Raw genomic sequence first — 20,526 nt, forward strand, 5'->3', positions numbered from 1 at the left:
AAGGGAGTTGAAAGTGGGTAGCGATATAAGAACTCAGGAGGAACTGTTCGATAAAACAATAAGTACAGTGAACTCAAGATCTATTAACCAATAACTCGTATACGGTATACGGCATACGATACACAAGTCAGTTTACGGTACAGCGTGCGTTTACGATCTCAACTCAAGTCAATTACGGGCACTCAAATCACTTGCGGATTTTCGAATTTTCATACGGATTTCACGTGTCTTTGGTTTATGCTTTTTGTGATGGAAATTGCTTTGGGGGAATCTTACTTGCCGCACACCTTGCAGGGGAACTCGCCCTCCTTGGCAATCGGTATGTTAGTGGTATTGCCCATGCCCGCCTCCAATTTGGGCGTGGTCGAAAGCGCAGATGTTGCTATTGCTGCATTCGCATGGCCACTGCAGTTGCTGCCGTTTTGAGCCATGTTGCTGCTGTGTGTTGCTACTGCTCCAGCGACATTGGTACTCGCATTATTGCTGCTGCCGTTGCTGCCACTTAGTGTTGCGCATGCGTAGCTGCTGCTGTTGTTGTTGTTGCCACCGGAACTGGCACTGCTTGCTGCGGCATGCTGCACGTTGCTGCTGCTGCCAGTGTTGCTGCTGCTGCTGTTGTTGTTGGTGGTGTTGCTGCTGGCACTGCGACCATAAGCGTGTATGCGGACATGGCCGTGCAGTGCCGCCTTCGAACTGAAGCTCTACATTCGGCGCAGGCGGGGATGGGCAAGATATTTGGATTTTTGATTGTGATATTCGAGCGTTATGTACAGGAAAGAGAGTAAACAGAAAGAGCCAGTGAGGTGAGGTGGGGCGTTAGCGTTTGGTTTCTGGGGAGCTGCAGTACGTGCATTGGGGCAAGGGGCCATGCTGCTGCTGCTGCTGCTGCTGCTGCTGCTGCTGCATCTGAGAGCCTAGAACTTACCGCTGAACAGTCGGCAATCTCGCAGACATAGGGCTTCTCCACCGCGGGAGCAATGACCACCACGGGCTCCATCTTCAAGTGCGTCACCTTGTAGTCCACGCACAGCTTCTTCCAGAAGTAGTACATTTGCACACATTCGCCGGAGGACTTCGTTTGCAGCTGCAAGGGTAAAGGGTAAAGTTATTACACCCATTCGAATTGTAATCATCATAGGGAACCCACCTCACTGGCGATCTTGCCAAAGTCCTTGCCATTCTTTTCCAATCCGCGCAAGAACTGCTCCAGCTCGTAGGCGGTCCACTTCATCTGGAAGGCGCCGGACTGCGTTTGTAGTAGGCTGAGCACAGCCGCCGCCGAGTTTCCTTTGGCCCGAAGCAGCGTTTGGAGCGCCACCTCCTCGGAATGACTGCCCATGGGCACGGCCGACGACTTGCTGAGATCAATGTAGCGCATCAGGATCTTTTCGTCCTCCTGCACCTCGGGATTCCACATCATCTCGGCGCCGGGAGAGTCCCGCAATGCCTCCTCCAGCGGTCGACAGCTGGGTATCTGCGCCTGGTAGGTGGATCCCAAGTTAACCTTGGACTCGTCCGAGAAGTCTACCAAGCCCACCGAGTCCCCAAAGTCATCGTCGAAGGCGTCGAAGAGACCCTGACCCAATTGCTTGCGCACATTGCAGTACAGCCCAGTGCCCTTGCGATCCGGATTCAGGATGGGTGCTGGCGTATAGTGGGTTCGCGATGGTTTGCGCAGCTTGGAACGATGCGGCGACAGAGTGTGGAACTTGGAGAACTTGTGCGTCTCCTGGGGTGCATTGGAGCGTAGTCGGCGCTTCAGAATGGAATTGGTTTGGTTGGACAAGGGCTGCAAGTTAGCCACACTCGGCGGGTTGGACACGATAGCCGCCAGGGATTTGTTGGCCATGGTTGTCGTGTTGCCACAGGCGAACATCAGGCCCGTATCGATCTGGCCTTGATTGGCATTCATTTGGCAATCGGTGGTGAGCAGAGATTCATTGCCCCCGGCTGAGGCGTTGCCATTGGATGTGGTTGCCCCACCATAGAGCAGTGGTTGCAGCAGGCTGTTGAGGGGCTGCATCCCCATGCCTCCCTGGCTGTTATCTATGTATTGTGTTTGGCTGGTAACTTGGGTGAATCCATGACCACCCACCAGGGGCAGCATGAAATCACCCTGCTGCTGACCGACTGCCGGCAGGGATTCCGTTTGATTGAGTGGTTGCTGGGGCATCAGCAACTGTTGATGATGCTGCTGTTGTTGTTCCTGTTGCGGTGGCTGTTCCTGCTGTGACTGTTGCTGCTGGTGTTGCTCTTGCTGCTGCTCCTGCTGCTGGTAGATGTTGTTGTTGTCCTGTAGTGTCTGCTCCATGGGCTGTTGCATGTTGGTGGTTTGCATAGGCAACTGCTGTCTTTGCTGGCCAAACTCGCGGGGTGAGGAGGAGAGCAGCGGATCCTCCGAATTGGGCATCATCTGGGATTGCAAGCCCAAGCCAGGCAAATAGTAGAGATCGATGATGTTCTCGCCCTGCTGCTCACTGCTCAATTGCAGTTGCATATTCTCATCGGGCAGGACTTCGCGCAAAACCTGCTTTACATCCTCCGCGGAGCCAATGCCGCTGGTGAAGAAGGATTCCGAGAGCGGAGAGGTGGCATTCCTGGAGTCATTGAGGAACTCTTGATCCTCGTCCAAAAACGAGAGGTTAGTCTCCGCAAACTCCCGCAGATCGCATTCCGTATCGTCATCGGTGCCATTCAACAGGTCCTCCACTTTGATCGAGGGATCGAAGCTGCTGTCCTCTAGCACTGATTTCAGTTTCAGGATCTTCTCGTTGTCGTGCTCATTTAGCTGTTCAATGGTGGCCTCCCCCTCATCCGTTTTGAAATAGATGTGCGAGAAGTCCGTCTTGTCACCGAAGAAGGTGTTACTGGCATCCACAAACTGGGCAGCTGCATCCTCGATGAAGGGCGAACTCTGGGCCATATTCTCGTGGCTCGATGGGGGAGTGGGATAGGCCAGTGGCGAGTGGAGCGGCGAGGCCAGGACTCCACCACCACTTCCGCGCATGCTGGCTATCGCCTGGATCTGCGAACTGTTCTGCATGATCAGCTCCTTGGAATGGAATTGCTGGAAGGTGGGCAACGGCGTAGTGTTTGCGCCAGATACGCTTCCCGATCCGGAGTTGGCCTGTCCACTTTCCGGCTCCAGTTTCACCAGTTGGGTGTGCGCGCTGTCGCCGGCCTCGCTTAGCAGGGCAAAGTCCTCGGAATGTTCGCTCTTGATCTCCTCATCATTGAGCAGCTCCATGGAGTCCACCGTCTGCAGCAGCATCTCGGTGTCCGAAACGTTGTATACCTCGGCATCGTCAAAGAGATCGGTGCCGTCACTTGTGTAGGTAACCGTATAGACTCCACCTCCCCCGCTCGTGATCACACTTCCCGATCCGCTGGAGTTGCCTCCTCCTCCAGTCAACTCCTGATTGGAAGCAATTGTCAGGGAAAGAGGCGTGCCATCGGCCAGCGAAAGATTTCCCGAGGAGGAGGTGCCACTATTGGTCATATTGCACTTGACAAGGCTGCTTAAGCTGCTTAGCTTGCTTTTGGTGGAAACCACCTGGACATCGGAGGGTATGATCACGGTGCGGTTGTTGTTGGTGATGATCTGTCGGCCCACTGTCTGCACTCCTCCACCGGCACCAATGGTGGTTAACTCGGTGACAGCACCCACAGCATTTGTTGCCGCTCCACTGGAGGACATCATTGTACTGGATCCCGTTTGTCCATGGGATTGGTTCTTTTTCGAAGTGACCGCAATACGAGTGCCGCGTTTCAGAAGCTCTATAAGTGTGGAATCCTTGGGATCGGTGTTGGTAGCGGTAGAGATTCCACTGATAGTGCCTCCCGCTTTTAGCGCAGTAAGAGCACTCATCGTCGTGGTGGTGGGTACATTGTTGGTGGTTATCGTGATCGTGTTGGTGCCACTGCCCAGGTTGAGCGTCTTTGCCTGCTTCTGACCGCCGCTGAAAATCTCGATGCTCTGCGGCAGGCCAATCTGCTGGATACTAAGGCCATTGCTGCTCTTGATGGTGGTGGCCGCTGGGAGAACCGCTGTGGTTGTGCCCGTAGTGGTGGTCATCGTCTGGGTGTGACTGCTGGAGCTCGTCTTCGGGTTGAGAAAGCTCTCCAGATCGCTGATCGATCGACGCAGGGTAGTGGTAGTGCCACTGCTGTGCGGTGGTGCCGGAACCACAAAGGAGCCCTGCAGCAGATAGAAGATGTGTTAGTAATTATATCATAAACATTAATTTTTGTTTTATAACCCCACCTTAGTCATATCCTTGCGCTTGCTGATGATCTTCTCCTCGATTAGGGCGCGCACTCCAATGCTCGCAGTCTGAAGGGGTGGACCACTGGAGTCCTTCTTCTCGCTGCGTTTGGTTTCCGGATCCTTTTTGTAGTAGCCGCCATGTAGGCGCATGTGCCCATTGAGGGCGGGTATATTTTTGAACTTACGGTGACAGAGATTGCACTCAACGGGCTTGTCGAGCTTCACGATGTTGAGCAGGTGGGGATTCATGGTGCCCACAAGCTGTGAGCTGAGCTCCTCCTCCTTGACCTCCACGGGTGAGTTGGAGGAGGGAGTAACGAGCTCAGAGTTGTCCTCGACTGTGACAGTTACATTTTGGGCACTATTTAGCTGTAGATAATAGGGTTTGATATTATATGATTATAAATACTATCCTTTATCTAGAGTCCACCTACCAATTGCATGTTCCAGGTGCGCGGTCTGTTCTGCGATGGCGACGAATTGGTGTTGATCTTGTAGGAACTGACACTGGTGGGCGATGAGACGGTGACCTGGGCGCTCGTCTGCTTCGTTTGCTGCATTATCTTGCTGATGAGATCCAACTGTTCCCGAGTGAGACCCTCGCCCTCGAGACTCATCCCATCGCTGAGCGTGATGGTGGGCGAACAAGCGGTTATCACCGAGCCACTTGACGGTGACGGGGCCATGGAAACTGATCCTGATCCCGATCCCGACCCCGGTAACGAGCCCGTCGCGGAAAGCGATGAGCTGGCGGACGAGGCCGATGATGAGGCATTCGACGAGGTCGAGGTGGTGGGCGACAGCAAGGTCACGCCCGTCTTGATCGGCAGATTCATCGCCTTGATCTGTTCATCCGACAGAGCGATCCCAGTGGCAGCATCCACCACCGAACTGCCCGTGGAAATATAGGTTCGAATGCAGGTGGCTCCGTCCGGGGAGCTGGCATCCCCGCTGGCCGTAGCCGGAGAAAGGCTCAAGGAGCTGGTGGCCGCGCCGGCACCACTACTATTGCTGGTACCGCTCGAACTGGCGGTGGGCGAAAGCGATTGGCTGGTGGTGGGCGTGGCTGCTCCGCCGGCATGATGATTCTCCGAATGGCGCCTTAATGATCGGGCATCGCAATACGATTTGCCGCAGCCATCCGCCTTACACTCGTAAGGCTTCTTGTTCCGATGAGTCATCATGTGTCCGTTTCTGGGGGCGGTAAAGAGTGGATGTGGGTTCAGTGGCTCAGTGGATTTGTTGGTCAAGAGATCAACAGATCAACAGATCAACAGATCAATAGAGCACTAGTTAGTGCGCCTCATTTACTTACAAGTGATCTTGCCGCTTGAATGCCTTCGAGCAGAGCGCACAGATGTATTTCCGCTCGTCGCTGTGCGTCAGTTTGTGCTTGGCCAGCGCCGAGGCATTTCCAAAGATCTTGCAACAAATCTATAAAAAGTCCGAGTGAAGAACGTATGAGAAATGTAATTAGCACTGCCTGTCGGCTGCCCTCTAGATAATTGAAAGCGCTGCGCGCTCGAACATTTTAATGAGCCACATTGCGTATACGTTATGTTGGCTCTCTATGTTTTTTCCCCGTTTTTACGCCCACCACACACCGCATGCTAATTACCGAAACCGACGAATTCCGAAACCGAAAGCTAGGCCAAAAGCTGGACCACATCCCAACCCCCAAAAACTATCTGCAAAAACATCTGTGCTACGTGTATGTTTGCCTTTGCGTGCCCTGCAGCGGTAGTGGAATTCCAGTATCCATACCAACCCACCGCTGACCAAACACTTCCTCCCAACATCCGCAGTATCGTAAAACGCGTCATAAAATGTACTTTACCGCCGTACTCCCCACTGCAAAAAAAAAAAAAAAACCAAAATGAAGAAAAACGAGGACTTGGAGCCGCAGCACTTTGAGCGGCTGTCAGTTTTATTGACAGACGTCGAAACGTGTTGAATGCCCCTAGCTGTTCGATTTTGGATGTGGAAAATTTTCACGCGGCAAAAAAGCGCTTTAAATCAATAATTGGTTTACGAAATCAAGACGAAGGTGAGATGTGGTGGTGGTATGAAGCCAGAAAGTATAAGATTTTTTGGTGAATGCATAAGGAAAGTTTTCGCAGATGTCGTGATTCTGATGTTAATTGGAACTGTGATGCAAGTAAACTAGTAGTAGTAATTCAAATTCAAATTTATTTCTTATTTTTATAGGCTCCTCAAAGAACGATATCAAAGTAGTTTTCCCCAGTGCCACAGATGTGTTTGAAGAATTCTCCTTAAATGATTTCTACCCTTTGATGGTCTTCCCACAATTCCCTGAATTATCAATGCGCGCATATGGTAGCCCCCAATGGATTGCAGCTTCCCAGCCAGACGGGCTCTGCGCTCAATTAACGCCGTGTATAAACATAACATTAGTTCCAAGTGCCAGTCCGCCGGATTTTAACGAGCTGTAGGGGATCTGCAGGTTTAGATACAGATACAGATACAACTAGTGATAGATTGAGCGGGGTGATGCGTAGGCACTTTGAGAACTGGGCGCGTTTCACCTGCCACTCGAACGAGACGACCTTAATGTCTGTTTATAAATATTGCACGACTGTCTGCGCGACATGTTGGCATGGCTCAGAATGAGCGGCGATAAATTGGCGATTAGGCCACGGATATATACACTATATATGTATGTAAATATATTTAGTATATAGGATAAATGAGTGCCGCAAAAGCCGCAGCGGATTTGCGTACGCACCTGACACTGCTGCGGTCCGTGACGCGTTGGCGATGATAATTTGGGTCGATTCTTGCGGGGCGCCTCGACGCTTATGATGCCGCCAATGCCGCTGACGGTACCGTTCGTGTTCGTGGATGCCGCCGATGAACTTAATCCGCTCGCGGGAACATGCCGTCCGGTGCCCTTGAAACTCAATCGGTGACCGCCGCCGCTGCTGCTGTTGCTGTCGTTGCTGTTGCTGTTGCTGCCGTTGCTGCAGTTGCTGCTGCTGCTGTTGCTGCCAACGCTGATGCTGCTGCCCACCGAGGAGGCGGTACTGAAGTTGCTGCTATTGCTGCAGTTGCTGTTGTTGTTGTGCTGATTGAGTAAACTGGCCGCGCTGCTCGTGCTGCTGTTGCTCATAATCTGGGCCAATGTGGTGACATTGGTGACCGTGTTGCTGCAGCTGCTGCTGCGTATCAAGCAGTTCTTGATGTAGCTGGTATTGCTCTTGCCACTGTTGCTACTGCTGCTGCTGCTGCTGCAACTACTAATGCTACTGCTGTTCGTCGAGGTGCTCACTGAGTGCACACTCCGCCTTTTTATGGTTATCTTGTTGGGATTTGTCAGATGATTGCTGCTCGTCGACTTGGTCGAGCTATTGCTTGAAGTTGCTGCTGTGATTGAGTTGTTGTTCTTGAGAGCTGTAAGGAGCCAAGGGCAATAGGTAAGAATCATGGAAATATAATGTAGATGGGCACATTATGCAATTCTACAAGTACTTCTTCAAACGAGTTCAGATACTGATAAGAAGCTAGAACTACCTTGCACACATGTTTGTATATAATTCACTTACAGGCTGTCTGAATGGTGCCCAAGACATCTGCCAACATTTCCGGATCCGGATACCCGATGGTCAGCGCATTCTCTAGCGTCGACGCTGGCGCACCTGCAACGCCATTTGGTGACGTCGTCGATGTGGCTGCCGCTGCTGCTGCTGCTGCTGCTGCTGCTGTTGCTGTCTTTGTTGCTGCTGCCTCCAACGCGTTCGCATCACGCAATTGCAGAGTGACGGATCCTTCGGTGCCCACGGATGCGCTGCACATCAACACGCGCGGCGCGCTGCTGAGAGTCGTCAATGGCAGATGGATGCTCTTTGGTACCTGTGTGTAATAGGTGAAAAATTCAATGAATTCATGGTAAGCTGAGGTAATTGTGAGGGAAGGTGGATCGGTGGAGTCAACCAAAATAGCTGCCAAAAGGCGAGACAGCAACGGGCAGCGATGGCTGCCAGGCGAGATTAGTCGAGATTATTGATAATTCACGGCAACTGTCGCCTAATGGACGACGCGTCGCATAATTAATTGAATTTTAATGCATTTCACTTTGAGTACGACAAGTGACTACTGTGCCATGCCCACCGCGCCAACGCCCTCGATTCCCGCTGGCAGTATGCACGGAAGCATATCGAGTATACGCCATGTGGCCCATATTATCAATGCACTTGGGAATAAGTTTTGCTTATTCGAACATTCTTCTTAATGAACATTTTGATTAGGGGTAGTTAGGATGGGAATTTTTATTAAAGAAAATAATTTGTACATTCGCCGCCATTAATGAAAATGCCATTTGAATGTAGCCATATTTTTCAGCAATGGGTTTTTCTAAGTGTGCTGGTCGCCGCCTTCTTGGCACTCACAAAACAATGGTGTATTTTGGTCCGTCATTTATTTGCCTCGTACACTTGGCAGCCCCTCGACATATATTAATTTAAATGCAATAAAAGTGCACTCATAAATTGACTAAAGAGTGGGCTAATGGGGTCGCAGGGGAGTCCGTTGTTAGATGAGGCAATTAATGCTTTATAAACCGCAACCGATGCCCAATTAATGTGGCCACCAATTGCCCATAACCGCAAAAGAAAAGGCGAATGAAAATAAATAAAACACCAGAGCATAAATTTCCAAAAGTGCCTGCGACGCTGACCACAATGCAAAAAAAAAAAAGAAACAAAAACAGTTGTCTGTATTTCAGTTTTCAGTAGTAGTATGAAAAACCAGAGCGAAGATGCATAAAATTTCACGCAAAGTAAATAAACAGCAATTTTATTATTGTTTAAGTTGCGGCAAAAAAAAAAAATGAGAAAGAAAACACGGCTGGCTAATGAAAAAGTTCCCTCAATGAACCAAAAAAAAGGAGCCACAAGTGGCACGCCTCCGCTTTAATGTTCTCTGCCGCACAATTTGTTTATTTAAATGTGCTCAGTCTATGGCTATGAGATATAAATGGGCCGAAGCAAATTAGATTTATGTTTATCAATTGTTGTGATAACCCTGACGCTACTTTCAAGCGAGATGAGCAAGTCCATTTCGTGAAAATCGCCATTTTTCAGCGGCATTTCACTTACAGGTGAGCCAACGATCTTTCAATCGAATGGGATCATAAATTATGTTTACGCTAAATCAATTCGGGTATCAAGTAATTATATGTTTGCTCTCTTGCACAAGTGAGAAGATTTATGAGCGTCGCCCCGTTAGAAAATCCCCACGTCTGCCAGCAAAGGCTGTCAAAGTTCGAGGACGGGAGGTGTGATATATCCTGTTGCGACACGGCCCACACCAATTGCCCATCCCAGGTTCTGAACTCTCGGATGGGCGGGCATATTTTTACGCCGTGATTCACGTGTCAATCAAATGTCAATGTCAGTCTAAAAAACAAGCGGAAAAAAGTGGAGGAGCGAGTGGCGGGTAGAAAGCCAGCAAAGAATGCTGAATGAATGGGCCCATGTTGCAGGAAAAGTTTGGCACTGCCAAAATCATATTTCCATTGCAGACAGACTTGATGGTCAGATTTGAAGATTTGGCAAGGTCCCTGGTCTCTGGTTCGACCATACTGCCGATATGTTAATGAAAATTTCGAGATGATGTCAGCGTAAAATTGAATGTGCTGGCCGGCAATTTGTCATCGGGCCTTTCTCCTCGCTTTGCATATTCCCCTCCCCGCCGCTGCTGCTTATTAGTAAAATGAGCTGAAACACATGTTTGTGCCGAGAAGGGCTGAGAAAAGCCGCCGCCGCCGACGACGTCGTCGTCATCAAGAACAGATTCATCATCGGGTAACTCGGTCATATGGCACCGAATCTGTCCGCCTTACCGTTTTCCTCAATTTTCAATTTTGTTTATGATTAGGCCTTCAAAAGACACGGGTATCAGCTGGCGTACAACATGCCGTATGCGCAATATCACAAGTTTAATCATTTTAAAAATGGCATTTTAAACGCTTTATGTCGCTGACATTATTGTCTACGCAAGTGTGACAATTATGGAAATTTATGAATAATTAAGCCATGTTTTGCTGCAGAGAATCCAAAAACATATTGAAAGGTCTAGTTCTAACAGAGTTTTCTGAATTAAATTCTTTAAAATTTATTTTACCTACTGTTAAGTTATGGACTTTTGATTACTTTTTTGTTCCATAAATAAGTAAAAGTGACAGCAGGCAATTATTTATTACAAAGTAGGTCGCCCTGTAATTTACTTTTGGCATAGAAGTCGCAACTTTACAACTTGGCGAAGTTTTGCTTAAAGTAGTTAGCGCTAGTCAATGATTCAGAAATGAAACATTGTTCGAATGTGTCAGATACAAATTGCTCGGATGTAAATGTTGATAAATATATCGGCGGCATGTGCCATAAAAAATGTATTTCCATGATTGATTGCCCACAATTGTGAGCTTTTTTGGTATGTTCCATAATTGTTATTTCTGTTGGCTTCGATTTTATTTCCATTTATTTTATTTTCTTTTCTTTCCTTTCCTTTTATTTTATTATATTTTAGCATTATTTGGTTGATGATGTCGCGTACTTACCGTATTTATGGCAGCCATCGTCGCAATTGACGCCGTCGATGAGGTTCTTGTTGTTGTTGTTGATGTTGTTGTTGGTGCTTGTACTGGTTGTTGTTGTTGTTGTAGTTGTGGTGGTAGTGGTGGTGGTGATGATGGGGATACAAAATCAAAAATCTGAAAAAAGTTTGGTATGATTGAACATATTCGAATTCGTAGCTGGCGCCTCTTATTTTCTTTCGTTTTTTTCTTTCATTTTTGCGGGGTGACATAAAAACGTGAAGAGGAACCAAAGAGCAAACAAATGTCAAAATTTATGCATAAAAATGTGCGCATAAAACGAATTGAAATCAAAAAACCAAACACATGCAAAAACATACTCAAAAAAAGGCGACACATTGGCACACTCGCATCGGAAAAATCGCACATGGATGTACATACAACACATACGATGCAAAACACAATGAAAAGTATGGGAAAATTCGCATCGGTTGGTAAAAAAAACTTCTCGAGAATGAAATTGGGAATTTTTCGGGGGGTCGGTGGGCGAAAATGGCGGTTAGTCTTAATTGTTGGCTGAGCGATGGGATGATTGACTGACTGACTGACTGACTGACTGACTTACTGATTGACTGAGCAATTTGCTAATCGGTCAAACGGGATTAGCTTGTCGGCAGGATTAGCGAGCAAAAAAAAATATGGCATTGAAAAAATGTTTGAGGTGTAGATTTTTTCGGATTTTTTCTTCAATTATATATATTATGGGCATTTTATCTTTTTAAAGAACATGGTCAAATATATTTAATAAACCATCCAAACAAAAAACACATAAAAAATGATTCTTCTGGATTACAATTTCCTTTTTTTCTGTCCAAATTTGCGAGTCTCTACTACTGTATTTTGCAAAGTTTTATGTTACATTACTTTAACATTTTCCTTGAAATACGCCTGAGGGTAGAATCTGTCCATCCTCAAGTTGCAGCATTGAAAATTTCAATTATTCTATGCACTCGCTTCTTTTGCATTTCTGGCGAATTTTCCTCTATCGATACCGCAGTACGCTTTTCCTCCATTTTTCGTTTTTCATTTTTACCGATACCGATTCCGATGTCGTTGTAGTTTTAGTTGTCGTTGTCAGTTTCTTGCTGCCGTCTCATGAAATTTTATTTTGGTACACAATAGTCTTTGTCTGTCGACGTGCATGCTTATTTTCGTTTTTAGTTATTTAATTACAATTTTCTATAGTTTTATTTTTAATTTAATTCATGTTTGGCTTGCGTCCCACCCGTTTCGGCAACGCTTGGCGAAACATGCGCCACAAATGCCGCAAAAAGCTGTGCAAAAAGATGGGCAAAGATGACAAATCTTTATTGGGCATTGTACATCACTCGAATACCCTGCATAAATAGGTATTATGGCTGAGATATGTAGCACTTAACATCCTCCCCTGCTCAAAGATAAAAAGATACAAATCTTACGAGTGGCGCAGACTAAATACATCCCCTTAGCCATTAGCTTTAAGTTATTTAAGAGCCGAAATAACCTGAAAGGGCAAGGTTCCAGTACGGATTCCAAGTGAGTGACGAAACGCACTCATTCGGGGCACCAAGTAGAGCATTCTGAAAACGATTGCGAAATCAGAAAACGAAACAGAGACAGAGACGGAGACACACGAGCGTCGTCGAAAGGCGCAGTTGGCCAAGGGAACTTTTCGGCTCCTAGGTGCCCAAAATCGAAGGGGTCTGCGGAGGGGGGAGGGGGGCGCCACACGCTCTTACACATGTTGTTGGGCATCAGACGCACATTGCATCGGATTGGCTGCGTACAGTGCGCGACATGACAGGGGGGTGGGCACAGGGAAACGCAACAGGCGGGGGGATGCCAAATGCATCAGATGCCTCTTGCATCTGCGACTGCAACTGCATTTGGATTTGGTCTGGCTTTTGGATATTTGCAGCCAGCAAGTGCAGTGCGAGCACTTCCTAAGCAACTTCGACAACAGCTGCACTGAGCCAAAATTATGTCTCTTATGTTCATTAGCTGATGAATGTAAGATCTAAATCAAATCATATATAATTTGTTATATGTCATATTGCCTTACTTTCATATAGTAAATATTTAAATAAATTTATTAATATTTCGCTGAGTGTGCGACACATGCAGTGGCCAAGTATCCCAGTATGTGCATCTTGTTGATTTTAATTAAATGTATGCATGCACATTGCCACCGCACAGTGGGACTGTGGTACTGGCACAGTGGGTCGCTCTGGCGCTGCCTTTTCGTGTATCGTAAGCGTGCGGAATGTTGTCGAGCGCGACTTCGATTTGTTTCGGAAAATCGTTGGCAGGGCGCCCACTAAAACACACTAATGAAGAAGACCGTGGCGCAGTACAACAACAACACTGGTACCGCCGGCACAAAAGGCGATAAAAAAAAAGACCACAATAAACAGGGTTGAGGGAAAAAAAATATCAACAACAACGGTGGCACCCGAATTCCATGAAAAGCCCTCTATAATTTTCTAATATTTTGATCATTTCATTTTTATAGTGTTATAGTGTTTATGTGGTTTCCTTAATATCAATAAAATTGTTTATTTCTCGTATGTTCACACTCCGATTAGCGGAAAACAAGAAGCGGCAAATATAGATATAGATATAGCGCATACGCCCCGCTGGCCGTGTCAACAGCAGCCGCCGCATCATCCAAACAAGAAATGCTCATAAAAATAATATTAATAACTATGCGCAAAATTAGACGGCAAACAGGCAAACATATAAACATTTGCATTTTCAATGTTAGGCCAGAGCCTAAAAATAATCGTGAATCGTGTGTAAAATGCCAAAGACAGATCGAAAGCGGCAGGCCTCAGCCAAGGTGAGTGGAGATTGTGTATTATTGGATTGGATAATGTGGATGGAGCGTGGTGGATTTATCATATCATATCAAAATCCAATTAAAATCACTCGCGCCCACCGAAAATAAACACATTTCAGTGGGTGGCAGGCACACATGTAGAGAATGGTTGGGGCACAATTCGATGCCTTGATTTACATTTCTATTTAATTATCGAACACTTTGCCTAATGAGAACGCGCCACCCATAAACATTCGCCCGCATTCCCTTGGAGTGGCGTTTATTTATAATTTTATTGCACATTATGCTTAAATGGCTTTTGAGAGTTGCATTTTCTTTTTGTTCTCCCCATTGAATTGGGTTAATAGTCAGTACAGAGTGTGTGGAGCCTTTCTTTATTTCCTTTATTTCTTCCCGCTTTAATGGTGCGGAATAAAAACTTTTAGGTTTGCCCAACTTCTGACTCTTTCAGAGCGAATTTGGAGCATATTTAGTTTAATTTGTGCTTTTGATAAACCAAATACAACATAACTTTTAAGTGCTACAACCATCTTAAACATTTCAATAAAGTTATCCATATATGTTTCGGCATTTCTACGTTAACAAACATTCTAAACTAGTGTAGTATTTGATGGATTGCAGTTTTGTTTGCGTTCATTACTTGCCTAGAATTTCCGCTTTTGTAGCTAAATTCATTTTAAAGTACAATTTCATAAGCCCTTGAGATGCCTCTCTATGATTTCCTATTTTCGATCTTCAACGTTGACACTACTAATATTAGAAGTCCTCACAAATACTGCATGTGAGTTGGGAAGGCATTAAATTAATCACATTTTGATGACATATCATTTGAGGAATTTTCACGGATACTGGCTATAGTATCCGAGAGATGCACATAGACGGTGGCCGTATTTGATTTGCTATATAAATAACATTAGATGGCTGGCACAGTAAGTGAGCATTAATTTAATGCAGAAAGTCGACGCTTTTCGGGCGGACAGTACAATAAAATGTCTCAAAATAAAGTCACAATCGCGAAATATTCAAATTCCTTGTGAGTTGGTGAGTGTAATCAAATTAGTCACACGGCCAGTGCCAACAATGGGATGCCCACACAGATACGGATACAAATACATGTACAGATACATCCAAAGGCACCAAAAACTGACTAATGCTGGCGATTAATCTGGGGGATATATAGGGATATACGGGGCATAGGGGATGTTGCTCTGAGACAAAGCTACTTAAAGATGACAATCGCCATGATCTCGACGCTGACTGAAAGGCAGCATAAAGTACACAGAACGCCAGGCATAAATCACAGCGTTCCTGTGGACAAGTGTGTGCATTTTAAGCAAATAAAATATGTTAATTAAATAAAGATTCGCACACCCATTGGCAGCCCCATCCCCATACCCTTAGCCATACCCATAACCATCCCCATCCCCATCCGAGTCCCCATCCACGTTCACATCCATGGGAAAGTGCAGACGCAGACGCGAAAACTGTGACGCCGGCCAGCCAAGCGAAATCTTGGCCACAGCATCTTGGACACGCCTATTGAGAGACGGACGGCCAAGACGGCGGCGACAATGCTGCACTTTTGGCAGCAAAAGGAACGGGGTAAAAAAGGCACATGTAGAAGGCAAAAGCCAAATACTAAAACTGCAACCAAAACCCAGCCCAAGCAGACCAACACGAATGTCGACTAAGGAATCGCATGCATTATTCACGGCGAGAAATGTCGAAATAAAACGCCAAGTTTTGCAATACGAAGCATTACATGTGCTCATCATTAGAAGATACGAAAACATGAGCATACCATAAGTGCACTGAGGAAATAATTGCGATCTGCCAATGGGAATTTCAAGAAAAAATTCCCTTTTAAGTGGAAAAATCGGTGGGTTTCAACAATGTTTTTGCAGTTTTGGTAACTTTAGAGTTGGAGCTTATAAGTTAAAGATCAATAAAGATTTATATAACTGATTAATATTAAATGTTACATATGAAAGGTACTCATCTTTATTAGCTTTGTAAGATTTTCAGTTTAAAAGTTATGATCTTATTCATGTTCCTCGGAGTCGCACAATATATAAAATCAAACATGCCATTCTTGCACCTGTTCCGCTTTAAATTGGTTTCTTTGGAAGTGGAATTAGGTAATGAGTTCTGTCAGTTCACTTTTGATGTTTTTCGCTGTGCACCAATGCATTTCACCAAAACGGGAAGGGACACATTCGTACTTTGGCACAATCGTCCACGTTTCATCTATTGTTCAGCGGCTGCCTGCGATCGTTTCTGCCGGCTTGTTGCTGTTGTACATAGGTTCCACTTCAAAAAACATAAAATACGCGGCAGATGTATTTTTAGCAGTCCGCTCATTTGATTTACGATTTCATTAAATCAGCTAATGGACATACCTCTCGCTCCCATACGAGAGCCAGATTATGCGGCGAAACCTGTGCGATCATCTCATCTCTCATCCTTTCGAGGCGTAACACGCATACGCCGTGTAGGCAGCCGCTACTTCTGGTACTGCTGCGCTTTATCGCGGCGGCATTTATGAATGTACGAATGTATGAATATGTGAGCGTATGAATGTGTTTTGGGCCAACGACCACCTGTCGTTGTCAGTAGGAAAGCGACACAAAAGCAGCCGCTGCCTATGTCCCTGTCCGATTTGATGTGTCTGCCATATCTTTTCCGCCAGACGCCTTCCAATTATGCCCAAGACAATGTTGTAGCCCATTTAGCCCTTAGAGCAGTGCATAAATAGCGAACGAATAGCTTGCTGCAAATTTTGCAACGATATCGAGTGCAATTTAATCGCAATTTAGGCAGGCAATTCAATCAGTTTGAGCTACGTACGAGATATTATGGCACAACTGAATATTCAAGACCCTTGTACACAGAATAGGTATGCATTTTGCATCGGATTATAATTAATGAATTTGTGGTCTCATTGAAATGCGGGGCATAAATTTGCAGTACTGCAAATCGGATTACAGATGTGCTCGGTCATTCAGTGAGCATAGCATGGAAATCGAAACGTTTGGTATCAAAATGGGTGTGCTGCTGTCTCTATTCAAATGCCTGATAAATATTCCACAAATTTTCGTTCGTGTTTTATATTCACACATATTTTACAGCTGCAAACTGAAGGGATTTGTCACTCTCCTCTCACCGGGAATGTATTGAAATTATTTTTATTTTTTATGGACTCGCACTCGCATCCAAATCCGAATCCGTATACCAATCCGAATGCGAGTTGATGTTCGAGGCACACGTGCCGCAGTTGACGAAAATACATTCCTGGCTAGGCAACCAGAAATTAATAGTTCATCATGCTGAGGCAAATGCTGACAGATAAATGACGCGACGACCATCAAATGTCGAGATGCCAGACGCAAAGGCGAAATACTACGGAACCAACCCAAAATACTATAGATTTTCCAAAAAGCCGCTGCTGCCCATTGACATTCCACATGCGAGGACTACTAAACACATTTAGCATGTTCTGCGAAAAATTCAAGCCGGATTCTTTGTTTGTTTGTTTGTTTGCATCTTTCTTTTTGTGTGACATGAAAAATTACATTTCTAGCATAACTTGACTTTCACTTTATCAGCAATAGATCAACACCGCGTCCTCCATAAGTCATCTGCCGGATCGTTCACTTTCTTCTCTCTCATTTTTTTTTTTTTTTTTTTTGCCGATTTCCCCTTGACGCAATGAGACTGTATTACCGCATATGTATATTAAATAAAAGACATTCGCGTAGAAGCCAAATAGAATTATAATAAATAAAAAAGAAATTCCTATACCTATTCCACGGTGACGTCAATTGTCTATTATTTCGCTTTAGTCATAAATTTGACGGGCAGCCATTGGTCACAAAAGGAAATCACCGTCACAAGACGGAACGCGGAAATTGCTAAAATACGATGTACAACATGGATAAACTAACCAAAAATTAACTTAATATAAAAATTAGCAAAAAGTATTTTCTAATATTAATAAAATTATTTTTCTCTCTTCTATGGCTACTAAGGACGACCAATAAGAATAAATAATTTTTACTCAAGTGCATACTTAAAATTGTAATTCAAATGATAAGCTTAAGACGAACTCTTTTTACATGCAACATATCTATTATTTCTCTATTTAAATGGATTAATCTTCGTTGAAATAATAGATTTAGGGCAAGTTAATTTTCCATCTGCTTCTTGAAAGCGAATTCGATGAGAATGGGGTTTCCATGAATTTCCGTTGAAATTGAAGCCGCATGAGAAGTAGAAAATTTTCCATTTGGTGGAAACACAAATTGCTTGCATGACGATGCCAACGTCATTGAACTTTGGACAACAAAAAGTGGTTTGCTGTTGTTTTTGATGCCGTGAATGGTTTCGATGTCGATGTCGATGGTGATGGTGATGCTTATGTTTTTGTTAGTATTGTTATTATTATTATTATTATTGTGTATTTTTATTGTTTTTGTTGTGAGTACAGGGTACACCGCGTTTTGCTTTGTTGGCAGCACGTTTCCGCCGCGTGAATTTTGTCGCAAAACTCAGTGCCAATACCGCTTTTGTGTGGGTGTGCGTCTGGGTGTGTGTGTGTGTGTGTTTGGCATTGGTGGAGGGTGTGCGTTTGTTTTTGTGTGTTGTGTCAGCACATATTTTAGATGCTTGTTAATGCCAGCCATAAATAAATGGGAACATTTATCACGGAAGGAGAAGGCATCATCATCATCACTATAACGATCGTTATGTAGCATAATATTCGGCGCACTGAAGGGCTTGTCGAACTAATTAATTTATTAATTTTAATCCCAGAAAGGCAATCATTGATTTAAGACACTCAAAATCATTTAACCATTCTGACATTTCAGATTGATTACTTTTATGTAATCATCAGTACCCATTGATGTGGTCATAGGTTTTCTATGCATAACAGGACAAATCTGTGCGAATTACTTTTAACCATTGAGATTTAAGTGGGAATTATAAATTATAAATAATTTTGCATAATAGATATGCTTATATAGTTGTATATACTGTTTTGTTAGTCATTTGGTTAGTACTCAAATAAACGGAAACACCAATCAAATCAATATAAATTCCAAATCAAACTTGAGCAAGGTGTAAACAGGAAGGGGAAGAGGGGGGGCACGAAAGAGTAGAGTTCCACTGGGGAATTGGGGTTTAACCACCTTTTCGGCTTACCGATCGATCAGGGGCTGCATTTGCGTTTTGCGCCGCGTTCCACGGTGCGTATGATGGATGTTGATTGTCGTCGTCTTCGCCTTTCTTTCGATGTCGGCCCCTTAAAACTGGCTCACTGAACTGCGGCAATGGCTTTTCTCTACATACGTGAGCGGTTTACACATGTATGGGTGTGGGTATATGTATAAGGGTATCTGTATCTAATTCCGTGCACATAGATGCTGTTCGCTGACTGTGACATTGAATCGCTATTCCATTGCCGTTGATTGTAGTAGTTGCGTTCGTTTTCCTTTTGCTTTTCCTGATTTTTGTTATTTTTGTTATTTTTTTGTTTTACTTTTCTCTTTTATTTCACACGCACGGTCACAAAAGGTTGGCCAGAGGCAAGTGGGCGGCCATTCTTGCGCCCCGGTTTCACATACTTTCCTTCGTTATGTACACTCACACACAAGTCACGCCTTGTTCTGCTATTCTACCAGCGATTTGTTAGTCCTTTTCAAGGTTTATAACTTTAAAAAGTCGTAGTTTACTTTAGTTTAGGGTTGATTCATTGTAAAGAGGACGGCTTGACACACTTTCTTGCGATTACATCTAAACATCTTACTGTGGAAATGAAACTGAAATTAGTCACTACTAATGGATATTTGTGGCGTAGCTGGAATTTTATTTTTGCCCATTACAGTTAGTCCAAATTTTTGGGATCTCGGCATTTTGTTGTCTGCACTTGTTCACTCCGATTTTGGCTTTATGTAATTGCTACGCTTCATTAAACAGTTTATGAATTTGGTTTTTTTTTTTTGTGGAGTTTCGACTTCAGTGCATTCCTCGTTATTACAATATAAAACACATTTTTATACTTGGCCAACAACTTTGGCCATCTGCAATAACAAGACCGAAGAAGCGAAACAGAAAATAGTAATAAAAGAAAAAGAGGCAGAAACGCTCGCTTCGGGCTTCTCGCTTAGAACAAAGCTAGGGAAAAAAAAGCTTTTAAGAACTGCGGGCCGTTCCTGGGAAATTACTTAAGTTTTCAATGCGTTTTACTCAATTTGACTTTGGGTCGTTGCCGACTTGCCTTCCATCTAAGGATCCACAACACCCCCGCTCATTGCCGCTCGACTGTTGTCAGAATTGGCGCATTAAGCGCAAAAAGTAAAGCGAAAAACAGCAACCGAAAAAGGAATGGAGGAGGGTGGATGGTGGGGAGAGGCTGTACGCTGAAGGTTGAAGGGAAACCCAACAGCTCAACCGCCCAGAAGCGCCCTAAAGTGGGCTGCCTGCTAACCGAGTTTTGTAGCCTTATCGCTCTGAAACCATATTAAATAATACGTTACACAGCGACGTCGGCAGCGGTTCTTCCAGAGGGATATCAGCGCTCCAGGGGTGCTTTAAACAATTACACAAATGCTTTCAAATTTTACATCATTTATTATTCAAGAAAGTGCCTTAAATGATAAGATTGTCTCATTTCTAATTGATAGAATGTCGAATGTCTTAAAATCAAGGGTAGTTTATTCTATATATTCTATAGTTAGTCCATAGTTATATAAAATGTATGTGCTAACAGAAAGTGTTGCCTACTTTTAAGCATCAATAGGCTTAACAAAATGCACGCAAACGTAACGCTGT

General features: G+C 44.8%; 1 protein-coding gene and 1 long non-coding RNA gene across 6 annotated transcripts in view; both read right to left on the reverse strand.

Annotated features, from left to right (window-relative positions):
- CG16779 (uncharacterized protein) overlaps positions 1-20,526 on the reverse strand; it is a 32,594-nt gene that overhangs the window by 6,620 nt on the left and 5,448 nt on the right. For 2 of the 5 annotated variants that reach the window (NM_001300325.1, NM_141639.3), the window contains exons 2-11: positions 18,898-19,500; positions 10,842-10,994; positions 7,831-8,137; positions 7,014-7,678; positions 5,583-5,701; positions 4,702-5,461; positions 4,265-4,636; positions 1,148-4,198; positions 926-1,084; positions 277-701 (exon numbers count right to left, since the gene is read on the reverse strand). In NM_001300325.1, coding sequence (NP_001287254.2) covers positions 277-701; positions 926-1,084; positions 1,148-4,198; positions 4,265-4,636; positions 4,702-5,461; positions 5,583-5,701; positions 7,014-7,678; positions 7,831-8,137; positions 10,842-10,859 — 5,876 coding nt within the window. In that variant the 5' untranslated portion in view covers positions 10,860-10,994; positions 18,898-19,500. The remainder of the gene's footprint in view (positions 1-276; positions 702-925; positions 1,085-1,147; positions 4,199-4,264; positions 4,637-4,701; positions 5,462-5,582; positions 5,702-7,013; positions 7,679-7,830; positions 8,138-10,841; positions 10,995-18,897; positions 19,501-20,526) is intronic. The other 3 variants (NM_001275487.2, NM_001275488.2, NM_001275489.2) reach the window with 2 other exon arrangements.
- On the reverse strand, positions 15,675-16,375 carry lncRNA:CR45203 (long non-coding RNA:CR45203). The gene is made up of 2 exons (NR_125122.1): positions 16,095-16,375; positions 15,675-16,005 (listed from the first exon to the last, which is right to left on the reverse strand). It is a non-coding gene; the product is annotated as a long non-coding RNA:CR45203 (long non-coding RNA).

This window comes from Drosophila melanogaster, chromosome 3R (genome assembly GCF_000001215.4).
Source record: "Drosophila melanogaster chromosome 3R".
NCBI classification, from domain to species: domain Eukaryota; kingdom Metazoa; phylum Arthropoda; class Insecta; order Diptera; family Drosophilidae; genus Drosophila; species Drosophila melanogaster.